We start from the raw sequence: 12,447 nt of genomic DNA on the forward strand, positions 1-12,447 counted from the left end.
ATACCTCCTCTGCCCAGAGGAAGAGGGTCCCAGTATGAGCAGAGAAGGGGAAGAGAGGGACCAGCAGGCACATCTCTAAGCCTGGAAAGGTGGGTGACTGAAGTAGACTCTGGCCTCAGAGGTCAAATTCCAGCTGCATGGCTCAGGAGCTGGGTAACCTTGGGCAGGCTTGAAGAGTGATGACTATTGTCTAATAGTCTGTTCAGATTTTACAGAGCCCTTTCTTCACATTTATCTTTGGTGCTCAGAGACCATCCTGTAATGTGGGTAGGATTATCAATATACCCACTTTACAGATAAGGAAGCAGAGGCTGGAGAGATCCAGGGACTTCCCCAAGGTCATATAGCAAGCAGGATTTTGAATCTCCACCCCCCCCCCACCCCCCCCACCAACTCCCACCTGTTACTGCCCCTGTCTGTGCCTTGAGGAGGTAGGACTTAGATTTCAGTCTTCCAGGCCAGGACCCTCAGGTAGCAGTGTGGCCCAGGAGGGGCTGCACAGCAAATCCTCTACTTTGGGCCCCACTGGTCACTTCCATCCAGAAGCCAGTCTACCCTTCATGCAAAGCTACCTAGACACCCCTTTCTTCCCCCACCCATGTCCCTGGGACCTCGACTGCTGCCCAGCGGGCACCTGGGAGTCCATGGGGTGCCCAGGAACTTCTGCTTTTCTTGGAAGAACGGGGAAGTGGAATGGTGGAGGGGGCTCTGGGGCCCGGGCTCTCCCCTCACACAGGCATGACCACCTCATCATATTCATCCTGACCATTCTGCTCATCTAAGTTCATTTTGACATCCTCAGCATCCAGCTGTGGGAAGAAGGAAAGACAGGGTGAGTGGCGGAGGGGCCACGTGAGCCCTCCCCACTGCACGGAGGCACTTCTGGAGTCAGCAGAGCCTGTCTCTCTGTGAACCTGGGTCAAGTCTCCCGTCCTGTCCTTTCATCCCCTAGGGATGGTCTAGACGAGGGGTTTCCTCAGGGTTAGGAATGCCCAGGAATCTGGTTCCTGGTGGGAGAGGGCCTCCAGAAGGCAGGCCGGAGACCCCTTCATGTGGGCAGTGCTGCAGTGACCTGTGTCGTGTCGTGGAAGCATTCTGTTGGAGGAGTGACTTTCTAGATGGTTTGGAAGACCAAGGGCTAGCTGCTCAGTGGTCAGGACAACCCACAAGCAACGCATCCCATGAGCCTCTTAGCCCTCTCACCAGCCCTGTCACTGTCCCTCTCTTTCCAGGGGAGGACGCCTGAGGCACAGAGCAACGAGGCCACTTGCTCCAGGTCACCCACCAGGACATGGCATGAGGAGGCAGGTAGGAAACCCAGGCCTTGGTCACAGTGCTCTTCTGCCTTCCTTAGTTCCCAGACCCCTCCCCCTCCCACGTTCTCCCAGAGCAACTGATGACCCCTCTCTGCCTCCTGCCCTGGAGTTGTGCCCTCTGGTCAGAGGAAATGGGTGAAGGGGACAGGTGGGAGCAGAGACTCACAAACTTGAGCTCCATGTCTTGGAAGATGAGTGGTAGCAGGAAGCGACGTAGGGGCACTGTGAGGATGAGGACGAAGGGGAGGGCCAGTGAGATTTGTTTGATGCTCCTCACCACCCACAGCAGCACCAGGCAGGCAACCTGGATGATCGTGAATATGTGCATGCGCCAGGGTTTCACCTGCGGGCAGAGGCTGGGGTCATCGCCTGCCCGGCCCGGGCACCCAGACCCCCACCCCACCCCGACCTGGGCATCTGAGACGGCCGCATACCCTCGTGGCGTAGGGCACGTCTGGGTAGTACTTGCGCGGCTTCAACAAAAGCAAGATGCGGTCAAACAACTGGATGCCACTGAGGGATGTAACCCCCATGTAGAGGAAGATGCCGAATAGCACCGCCAGGGGGATGTGGCGGAGGATGGGTCCCATGAGGATGGACACGCCTGCGGGGAGAACCACGCACTCTTAGCCCCCAAGGATCAAGGATCGGCACCAGCAGGGGCTGAGGAGCGAAATCACAGGAATTATGTGAAACTCCTTCTGTGGATCCTCTTTTTTTTTTTTGGCCATGCTACATGGCTTGTGACATCTCAGTTCCTCTGCCAGGGACTTGAGCCTGAGTCCACAGCCGTGAGAGTGCCGAGTCCTAATCACTGGATGGCCAGGGAACTCCCTGGATCCTCTTGATAGATGTTATCCCCATTTTACAGGTGAGGAAACATGCAGAGAGGGGAGGCAACTTACCTAAGGCTACACAGCTAGTAAGTGCAAAGCAGGGAGTCAAACTCCTGCCTGCCTGATGTCATAGCCTACTCCTTTAATCGAGGGAGTTACGGAGGTCAGAGAAGCCCACCTTTCCTCTTAGCCCAGTCCAGAATGCCTCCATCACCCTCCACCTACCCGAATCCCAGCTCTCCTTCAGCTAACATCAACTTCGCCTCCTTCAGGAAGCTTCCCTGGCCTCTCCAACAGTGACCGTGGCGCTGCCCACACACAGAGCCCACTGGACTCTGGGCTGCTCCAGAACTCAGATCCCTGACCCTCTGTCTTCACCTCACCCATCCCCTGCTCTAGGAGCCCTGCTCTTTGTATCAGTCACAGAGGGGCTGAGCTGGGGAGACCTCGGGCATCTAATGAACCCTCTCTTGGTGCAGACAGAGAAATTTGAGGCCCAGAGATGAGATGAGATGAGATGCCTGGTTAGCAGCCAGTCAGGGTGGAATCCCAGTTCACTGAACTGATGGAGAAGCTCTGACTACAGGGTCTTGTCTAGAGAAGTTTCCATCAAGTGGTCCACCCACGTGCCCTGCCCAGATGCCCATCTCAGTGCCTGGAGTTATCGTCCAGAATTCCCTCATGTGAATAATTGACTCTAGGAAGATGTGGGCAGTGGGTGTTTGGGGGGACCTGGCTGCAGGGCCAGGGCTAGAGGGACACTGGATGTTAAGGGGCAGAGCCAGCGGGTGGTGGAAAGTTGGAGAGTGTGGCCAGTCTTCACTCACCCACGAGCACAGCGACCAGAAGTCCACTGATCCGCTGTTCCTTGACTCCCTGAATCTGGGATGCAGCCCCTGGGGTGCTGTCCTTGCTCGTGACGGTGAGGGCGTTGGCATGGGTCACAGTGCGCACAGTGGTGGCGCTGAGCCAGGGCATCCCAAAGATGGCGGCCACTCCACCCATGCCCATGATCAGCAGCAGGTCCAGGTGGAAGCCAGAGCCCTTGACCATCTTGCGCTCCGGTTTGCTGATGATCAGCCTGGGGGTGTGGAAAGTCAGGAGTAACCAGGGCTCTCCTTCACCCCAACCTCCCTTCACCCCTCTTTTCTTCCCCAGACTTGGGTCCCTCTACTTTAGTTTGTCCTTCTTTGCCCTTCTCCCTTGGAGTTCCATGCTCCGCCCCTCAACCCCCACCCCATCTTGACAGTAGAGACTCTAAGAGCAGAAATGTCTTCATCATCACCTAGAACACCCGCCAGCAGGCCTACCCGGAAACTGAAGAAGCGTACACTTCAGAGAACCTCACTGGTACAGGCCCTTTCCAAGATCTAGCACCTAATTTTACAGTTTTCATTTTATATTCTTTTTCTTAAAAAGCACCCCTCAAATAATGTCATATCAGGTCCCACAAAATCTGGACCTGCCCCTGCCCGCCCATCATTCCTCTGAGCGCTTAGTCCCTTGCCTGCTTGGAGCTTGTCCCTTTCTCTGCCTCGGACCCTCCCAGGCCCCATCCCACCCTGGCTCTTACGTGGTGATCTGGGACTCAAGGAAGATGAGAATAAAGACCAGCAGGGCAGGCAGAGCAGAGGCAAACATCATCCAGATGGGAAATTCGACATGTATGCCTAGTGGGTGGATAAGCCAGTCTCGCTCTGTGGGGTTAGATACAGCGAGGCCTTCAGGTACACTGAGTTTCTGTGGGAGGAGAATGCTGGTGAGAACACTTGGGGGTAGGAGGATGGGGAAAGGTGGAGCCAGGGGCCTGGGCACTTGGGAACTTGCTTATACTGAGCATCTACTTGGTACTCCAGAACTGCACTAGGCCCTTTACATACGTTTTCTCATTCCTTACTTTATGGGTGAGGAAGCAGAATCAGAGAAATTATGCAGCTGGCTCTGCATCGCACAGCTATTTGGTGGCAAAACTGAGATTCATATTCAGGACAGCCTGGGCTCCAAAGCAGATTCTTTCCTATCGCCCTGGATTAAGGAGTAAAAGGAGGCCACCTGACCCAGGCCCTTGCTGCAGCCAGAGGGGTCCTGAGGGGCTGTGGTAAGAACATGGGGCTCCCAGGGGAGGCAGGGATGGGGGAGGGGTAGTTTTAGCTGGTTTCAGGCATGGGAAGGCAGTTTGGGGGAGGGGGCTTGCTGGGGGAATGAAATAAAGTGGCAGGGTGGGGAGAGAGGGTCACCTGGGTGTAGGTGTCCTGGACGAGGGCATCCACCATGACCATGATCAGGATAGAGATAGGAACCCCAAAATCCCCAATGATCCGTCGCAGCTGAGGGCAGGTGGAGGGGCCAGTGGTCAGTGCCCAGTGGTGTCCCACCTCCCACCTTCCACGTGGCCCCACTCGTGCCCCATCTTCACCAGGAGGTGCCCACTCTTCTCAGGGGGTCCATCAACATCTAACGACCTGTCCTGCGCCTCTACATACCTGCCTCCTTTCTTGTCCCCCTGGCCCAGCTGCACCCCGGCCCCACAGCTTCTCTACCCCCTTCAAAGAACTATCCTTGTCTCCCCACTTGGGTCCTCAGCCTGGATGTGCTGAGAAAGGGATTGTCTCAAGGGTAAAATCCTAAGTGATGAGGGGGCCAGCAGAGCTTGGAATTGGAAATGGGAATCTAGCGTGAGAAGGGGAAATGATGGCACTGGGAAAGCTGAGGCGAGTGCCTTGGAATTGGATGGGGCAGTAAAGGCAAGGACAGGTGGGGAGGGTGTGCTGACCTTGCCAGGGAAGAAGGAGCTGTTCTTGAACCTGCGCAGCATCATGGCGAGGAAGAAGGTACCAGCCATGAGCACAAGAGAGAGGAGGGCTGTGTTGGGCAGGGCGGCCTGAGGTTTGGGTGTTGTCAGCACATCGTGGTCATAGTTCTTCTGCAGTGGATGTTCCTGGAAGATCTGCAGCAGAAAACCAAGGCATCCTGTTCCTTCCCATCCATCCACCTCCAACCATCACTTATCTATCCATCCTCCATCCATGCATCTCTGTATTCACCATTTATCTCTCTATTCAGCATCCATTCACCAATCCATCATCCATCTACCTATCTTATTCCTCAATTGTCATGGAAACAGAGAGGCAATGGGATTCCACAGCTTGGTTTTCAGCACTGAGGACCAATCTAAGCTTGAGTGGGGCAGACCATGGAGGAAATGAGTCTCTGCATGTGTGTATACATGCATGCAGGGCCTGGGAGCCATTAGAAGGCTAGAGGGCAGGAAACAAGTGCCAAGGAAGTTTCTAAAAAGACTTGGGCTCCAAAGACTTGAAAACAGAAATACCCATCAACCAGCAGAATCAGGGGTAGACGTACAGTATTCACCCTTCCTCCATATAAAATGCAGGCCCAGAAGTAGGCATAGTTCAAGGTGACATAGCTGAGGAGGCGGGGCACATGGTCTGCAGGCCCTGTGGTTCTTAAGGGCAATAGCAGGAGAAGGAGCGGTGGGGTGGGGCTTCAGAGCCCCCAGGACCTCTGCCACCATGCCATGCCTACTCGTTCCCACATTCAGTGTCACACACATGTAAGTGAAAGTGCTAAGTCGCGGCCAACTCTTTGTGACCCCATGGACTGTAAGCCACCAGGCTCCCCTGTCCATGGAATTCTCTAGGTAAGAATACTGGAGTGGGTTGCCATTCCCTTCTCCAGGGGATCTTCCCACCCCAGGAATCAAACCTGGGTCTCCCGCATTGCAGGCAAATTCTTTACCATCTGAGCCACCAGGGAAGCTCATTAGTCACTGTCTGTGATTATACACATGGGCCTTTGCACGCAGAAGGGCCCTCTCATGCACATTCATGGTGAGAATACTGGCCCACAGACAGCTGGTGTCAACATAGATGCGGCCACAGTCACATTCCGTGAAAACATGGCCACATAAATGCCGAACAGACACTAGTGCAATGACACCCACAGTCACATGGCTTATGCCCAGTCACACACACACACAGATGCACACGCCGCTAACACTCCTGCAGCCCTCACCGTGACCAGCTTGTAGAAGGTCTCATAGATGAAGATGAGGGAGATGAGGAAGGCGAAAATCTCCTGGGTGTAGCGGGAGATGAAGCGGACCAGAAAGCTGCCCTCGAAGGCCACCACCAGCACCACCAGCAGGATGAGCCAGAAGCCAATCCACACACGGCCCACAATGTACTCCAGGTTGTTAGTCTGGCAGAACTGTAGGGTGGTCAGAGGGAGCTGGGGTCAGATACAGGGGCCCAGGCACCATGCGTTAAGCAGGTGGGGCTGGGGGCCAGTTACAGGGTCACAGTGGGGCCAGGATAGAGTTACCGTGTAGAAGGCTTCCTCAAACACAAGCAGGGGTCCCGAGAAGCCCAACACGAGCAGGGGCTGAGCCCCCAGCAGGGAGAAGATGATGCCCTGCAACGCGGTGGAGAGGAGCAGTTCCGACACTCCCATCATGTTCTGGGTCTTGTCTCCTGTGGGTGGAGGTGTGGTCAAGGTCAAGATCATTTCACGGGTAAGCTGACGTAGGGGTCCAGAGTGTCAGATCGGGGCAAAATCAGGGCTGATACGTAGGCCAGAGGGTCAGAGGTGAAGGTTAGTGGGACACATGGAGACACTGACCCAGGAGGCCGCCGAAAGTGATGGCAGGGGTCAAGGCGGCAAAGTAGATGAAGATGATGGCAGACAGGACCTGGGGGCTCAAGGCATCTGTGATGTCACTCAGGTAGTGGGGGTAGCGGCGCCGGATGTCACGCACCAGTCCCCCGAAGAGCCTGCCTGTTCGCTGCAGAGGGTCTTCTGGGGTGTCCCCTGGACCTTTCTTCACATCTGTAGTGGAGGGCAGGACCACGGTCACAGAGGATTGAAGGGGGAAGTGAGGGGACAGGGGAATTGAGGAGGAGATGCCTGATGGGAACGGGGTCATCGGGGAGGCTGGGAGGGATGAGGACAGCGAGAGGGGAGCCAGGGGGTCACAGGGCCGTGCTGGGCGTCTGGGGGCTCAAAAAGACTTGGGCTGGGCAGAGCAGGGCAGGTACCTAGGTCCTTGAAGATACTGGGGTCGGGCTTGGCAGGGCTGGGCAGGTAGCGTCTTCTCAGCAGCTCTTTCTGCACAGGCACCAGACTGAGCAGGGCCTTCTCAGAGGGGGCGTCCAAGGGAGGCAGCACCAGACTGCAGTCAAGAAAGCCCTCCAGGGACTGGACCAGCGTCTCCTTGCTCTGGGCCAGGTATGCCTCATTCCAGAACACCTGGGGGCAGGAGAGAAGGTTGGAGCCACTAGGACCTGCTGGATAAAATGACCCAGGAGTCCACAGCCAAGGCCTCTGGGGATCAGAATCCTTTCACCCAGCTCCTGCCAGCTAGGATCTGCTTTTCCTGCCCTGTCCCTCCACCTATCCACTCTCTACTGAGAAAGGGCAGACAGGACCCTGAGTGGGGAAAGCAGAAAGAACTAAAGTGAACCAAGTGGCTTGTAGCAGACCAGATGGAACGAGAGCAGACCAGGCCGGCCCTAACCAGGTAGAACCAAGACAGAGTGGGCCAGACTAAACCAGGCCTGATCAGGCAGGGCTAGGCCAGAACACGGGCCTGGACCCTGCTGAGCAGACAGGATAGATCCAACGGAACGGGCCAAACTAGCGACGTTAGAGTAAGCCAGGCCTCCCCTGCCACCCAGGGCCCCCGGCTCCCCCGGCCCTCGCTGGCCCCTCCTCACCCTGTCCGACATGAGGGTGGCGGCAGCTCGGCCCAGCTGGGTGTAGTCGATGTTGGGGCCCTCGGGTCCCAGCAACACAATGAGGAAGCGCACAGGCACTGCCGGCTCCTCTGACCCCTCTGGCTTTGGCTCCGGCTCCATCGGCTCCTTTAGCCTCACAAAGCCCAGCACTGGCCGCTTCAGGAAGTTGGCACGGCCTGGCAAGTGGATGAAATGAGGTGCTGAGGCTCGCTGGGGAGGTGAGGGGCACGGGGCAGGGTGCGAGCAGTGCTGGTGGGGTCCAGGCTTATGGAGGGGCAGTGCCAGGTCAGGAGGCAGAAGCAGGGAGTATGCAGGGATGAGGGAAGGAGCCCACTGGCCACTTACCCACTAGCACCAGGGTGGCCTCCCAGTCCTGGGGACTCTTTCCCAGAATTTCAGATGCGTGCCCTCGTGTGCTACCGTCTCCCTGTTGGGAGGAGGTGGTGAGGGGAGTCCTCGGCCACCGCGGAGCCTCGACATCCGAGTGTCCCACCCTCTTTCCCCTACTCGTTCTTATTTAGAACCACGTTCAGGCTGAGAGCCTTCCGGCTCTCCTCACACGGCCTCGGCACAGCCTCACCTGTGCACAGAAGAGCTCTGCCTCCAGTGATGGACGCTGTGGGAGCAGAGGCTCCGAAGCGTCCCCAGAACGTGTCACGACCACAGGCTTCACGCCCTCCAGGGCCTCCATGTCGCTGGCGTGGCTGCAGGGCACACAGTGGACATGGGCTGAGTAGGCTGCTCAGGCCGGGCTCTTAGCAGAGTGGAGACTGGGACTCGCTAACTTCAGACTAGAGAGGCCCAGGGATGGAAGGAGAATCAGCCTCCTCCAAAGGATGCTGTGGTTGTGAGCGGGTGTCCTCAGTCTGGACTGACTAGGTAGAGCCAGAAAAATGGATGGAGGGAGGGACTTTGAGAGTCTGTCCTCCTGGGGACCAGTGGCCCCCAAAACTGAGCATGGAGACATGGTTACCGCCTGAAAGGTGTTGGAGGCAGGAGACATGGTGCAAGACAAGTGGGACCCAGCCTGGTGGGGAGGGGCTCCCGGGGAGAGCTTGGGGCAGGCGAGCTGGGGAGGTAGGCCCTGTGGGCGTGGGGTCCAGGGCCCAGTAGGCACGGGCACCTGTGTTTCAGCAGCAGGACCCGGAGCAGATTTTCTTGGTCGTCTGGCTGGATCTGCCCCTCAAAGATAAACCTCTCCAGCAGCTGGTTGGCCACTTCAGCCAGGGATTTCCCTGGCAGATCCAGAAGGACAGTACCTGCGGGTAGTGGAGGGGTGAGGTTGCTGGCCCTGCCCCAGCCCCCTCCCCCCAGCAGGCTTTACATGCAGGGCTGCAGAGGGTTCACCCACCCTTGGCAAAGGCTTTCTGAAGCTCCAAGAGGCTCCAGAAGTTGAGGTAAGGCAGGTGGGGGCGGCCCCAGATCCCATCTTTGCCCAGGTTCTCCTCCAGCCCCACCCAGCGTGCTGTTTCCATCCATTGCATCTCTTGGTTCTTTTCATCCATCACCAGTTCCCGAAGTTCCACGCACACCTGCGGCCCCACAGGCTTGAATTAGTTCCTCAGGCCCAGGGCAGGGCTGTGGGGGGAACTGGAAGCCCAGGGCATGGTGGGCACTTGGCAGGCCCTGAGGGGTGTCTGTCAGAGGCCCAGGGTCCTGGGGCACTCAGGACAGAGGCTGAGCTTAGAGGGGACCGACAGGGGCTACAAGCTGGGGGTGTAGAGTGAGTTGTGACACGTGGGGAGATGCTTGAGGGTCCCCCACCTCTGCCTCTGTTCCCCAACTTCCTGACCAGGCTCTTCCCCCCCATTTCAGAGGCATTTGAAGATACACAAAAGGGGTGCTAGAGTGGGCACGGGAGAGGAGAGGAAAGCCTTGGGAGCCACTGGGTCTGTCTCTTGCCGCTAAGATTTCTGCGTGGGCTCAGCGTGCCCTTGGGTTTCCATGAGGCCAGGGGCCCACTCTCAGGAGCCTAGCTGAGGGCAGACCCAATTTCCTAACTGGCTACACAGTCTGGTGCCCAGCAATGACCTGGGGGGCCTGGGGAGGGAAAGCTGGGTGGAGGAGAGCATGCATGTAATTCTGTGCTTCTCCAGGGGGCACCTGACAGCCTGGCCCAGGCCAGCGGGCCTGGGGGCTCAGACCTCCAGTGGCCAGTTTACCTCTGTCCAGGGAGCTCCCCGTGAGTGCAAGGAGGCCCAGGCCTCCCCCCTCACCGGGAGATGTCCTCGTCTGCCTATGTCCCAGGATGCCTGATCCTTCTCTGTTTGTGGAGTCTCCCCATCCCAAAGCTGTAGCTCTCCCTCCGTTCCTCCCCTCCCCTGGGAGAATGATGGGTCCCAAGGGCAGCACAGGAAAGAAGGTTGGGGGAGGCTGGGGTGCTCACCTTGTGGGTTTCTGGGTGTTGCGATGCTGTGTGGTAGTCTGTGTCTGTCAGCTGGGTGACCTGAGCTGAAAACCCCAAAGCCAGTTAGCAATGCCCCCAGACAATCCCCCCCAAGACCCTCCTGCCCCATCCCCACGAGATGCAGAGACCACACAGGATGACACCTCTCTCCCTGGCTGGGACCCTGCCCTACGCCTGTTCCTGGCCCAGAATGGCGCTGTCACTCACCATCTGAGCCCTGTGGAGGACCCCTGGGGCTCATTCCCCTGCACTGACAGGAGGGTCATCTCCAAGGGGATTGGGGAGTCCTAAACAGCGGTTCTCTTCCCTCTCCTGCTACCTTCTGGGACCAGATTCCCTTCTTTTTTCCCACCTGCCTCAACAATCTCACTGGCCCAGCAGCTTCTCACCACCTCCAAGCGGAGCTCTGGGAGCCAGGGTGGGGGCTGCCTTTATATTGGCCCCCACACCCCCTAGCCCTCATTTCCCAGAGGGGCCTCTTATCTGCTATATCAATTGTCAGCACTTAAGTCCAGTTGACAGTAAACAGGTCCCCTCCCAGGGCTCCCCAACCAAGACCTTGGACAAGCCCAGGAAGGTTTCCTCAGGTCTCTCTGCCCTGAGGGTCCCCGCAGCCCCCCATTTCTCAGGACTTCTGGACTTCCAAACAGAACAATGTTCTCAGAACAGGCCCAGCACCTGGCCCGGAAGCTGGATGGGCACAAATGGCATGGGGGCTCATGTCCTTGTTCCAGACAGGGCTGACTGCCCAGTCACAAATCTACGGGGCACAGTAATGGGTGACTGGTTCTGCCCCCTCCATTGCCCCTAGTCACCTCCTGTGATCATTTCAAACAAAACTCTGTTTATCCTTCAATCAGCCAGGATTGTGGGAGAACTGGCCCTGGGGCTGGGCTGGTGGAGAGGGGGAAGAAGGCAAAGACAAACTCCCCACCTGTCAATGATAGGGTTCAGCAGCTCATCCCAACAGGAGAGCGGGAGATGGGCTCACCTTCTGCCTCCTCCTCCTGAACCGTGTCATCTTCTTCCCCTTCCATTTGGATGCTGACGGATTCAGGGTCTTCAGATTCCTTTAGCTCTAGAGTCTTCTCCAGTTGATCTTCATACTCCTGTGAGAAGCTGCCATCAGGGCTGGGCTGTGGGGGGCTCTGAAGGTGGGAGTCCAGGGCTGGGTTCCCAGAGCCCCCAGGTGGGAGCCCTGCAGACACCACCAAAGACTCACCTCTGGATCCCCCATGGTGCTGTCTTGATTGCTCAAGTGTCTGTGGTGATCTGAGCCCCCAGCATAACCCACGCTCGGAGTTCCTGTGGTGGATTGGGGGGAAGGTACAGGCTGGGTGAGGCATGGGGCAACCTGGGGTCTCCCCTTCCCTTCGTCCCCCAAGGGGACCCTCCAGGGGGCTGCATTTGATCAAAGTGGGATCCTGAGTGTTAGGAGAAAAGGGAGGGTCAGAGGAAAGTGTAAGTGGGGGGTTGAGGGGAGGAGCTGGGTTTGCAGGAGTGAGGGCAGGTGTGCAGGGGCCGCGGACAGTGCTGTGCAGGGGAGATGAAACTTGGCTGGCATCAACCTAAGGGTGTTTGGGAGGATGGGGGTTGTTCTTCAAATGAACTCCTTCCTCCATCCACCAGTCCTCACCCGACTTCCTTTTCTGCCCCTCCCCAGGAATCAGCTAACTTCAGGAGATGACCTGTCCCTCTTTCAGGGAGCTTAGCTGAGAGTCTCCACAAAACACTGTCTTCTCTCAGAAATGGCTGCTTCCTGCTGGGCATAGGGCTGCAGTATCCTTAGGAGGAGCTCACAGGCCCTGGATGATGCGGCCTCGCTTCTCTGCCCTACTCCATCTTGAACTCCATCTCTCTTGTTCTCTCACCACCTATTCCACTGGCCTGCTTACCAAGCCCTTTCCTGCCCCAGGGCCTTGGCACCTGCTTTGTCCATGTCCTGGATGTCCCTCCCCCGACTTCAGCCCTTCCCACTCCTCAGCTCACACGCCAGCTCTTCAGATTCCCTTCCTGACCACCCTAACAATCACTAACGCAGGCTGTCATTTTCTGGTTTCTTGATTCATTTGTGTATATATGGTCTGAGTGAGTGACTATTAGTCGTTTAGTCATGTCATTCTCTTTGCGAC

The 12,447-nt window shown here is 57.2% G+C and overlaps 1 protein-coding gene across 1 annotated transcript; it reads right to left on the reverse strand.

The window, feature by feature from the left end:
* Positions 1 to 728: 728 nt before the first annotated feature.
* SLC4A1 (solute carrier family 4 member 1 (Diego blood group)) lies at positions 729 to 11,552 on the reverse strand. The gene is made up of 19 exons (XM_068978025.1): positions 11,538 to 11,552; positions 11,307 to 11,424; positions 10,295 to 10,359; positions 9,260 to 9,440; positions 9,032 to 9,167; positions 8,489 to 8,612; positions 8,254 to 8,335; positions 7,888 to 8,084; positions 7,210 to 7,420; positions 6,794 to 7,000; positions 6,497 to 6,645; positions 6,188 to 6,382; positions 4,926 to 5,099; positions 4,390 to 4,479; positions 3,726 to 3,892; positions 2,980 to 3,233; positions 1,751 to 1,920; positions 1,483 to 1,659; positions 729 to 809 (listed from the first exon to the last, which is right to left on the reverse strand). The coding sequence occupies exons 1-19, from the start codon at positions 11,550 to 11,552 to the stop codon at positions 729 to 731; spliced, it is 2,793 nt and encodes a 930-aa protein (XP_068834126.1).
* Between the last annotated feature and the right edge of the window lie 895 nt (positions 11,553 to 12,447).

Source organism: Capricornis sumatraensis, chromosome 8 (assembly GCF_032405125.1).
Source record: "Capricornis sumatraensis isolate serow.1 chromosome 8, serow.2, whole genome shotgun sequence".
Classification (NCBI taxonomy): domain Eukaryota; kingdom Metazoa; phylum Chordata; class Mammalia; order Artiodactyla; family Bovidae; genus Capricornis; species Capricornis sumatraensis.

Bases quoted from the DNA above. Each gene is read 5' to 3' on its own strand.
- SLC4A1 (XM_068978025.1), bottom strand. The intron at 9,441-10,294 runs GTGAGCACCCCA...GTGGGGCCGCAG, and splicing joins AACACCCAGAAACCCACAAG to GTGTGCGTGGAACTTCGGGA. The intron at 8,613-9,031 runs GTGCCCGTGCCT...TGTGCCCTGCAG, and splicing joins GTCCTGCTGCTGAAACACAG to CCACGCCAGCGACATGGAGG.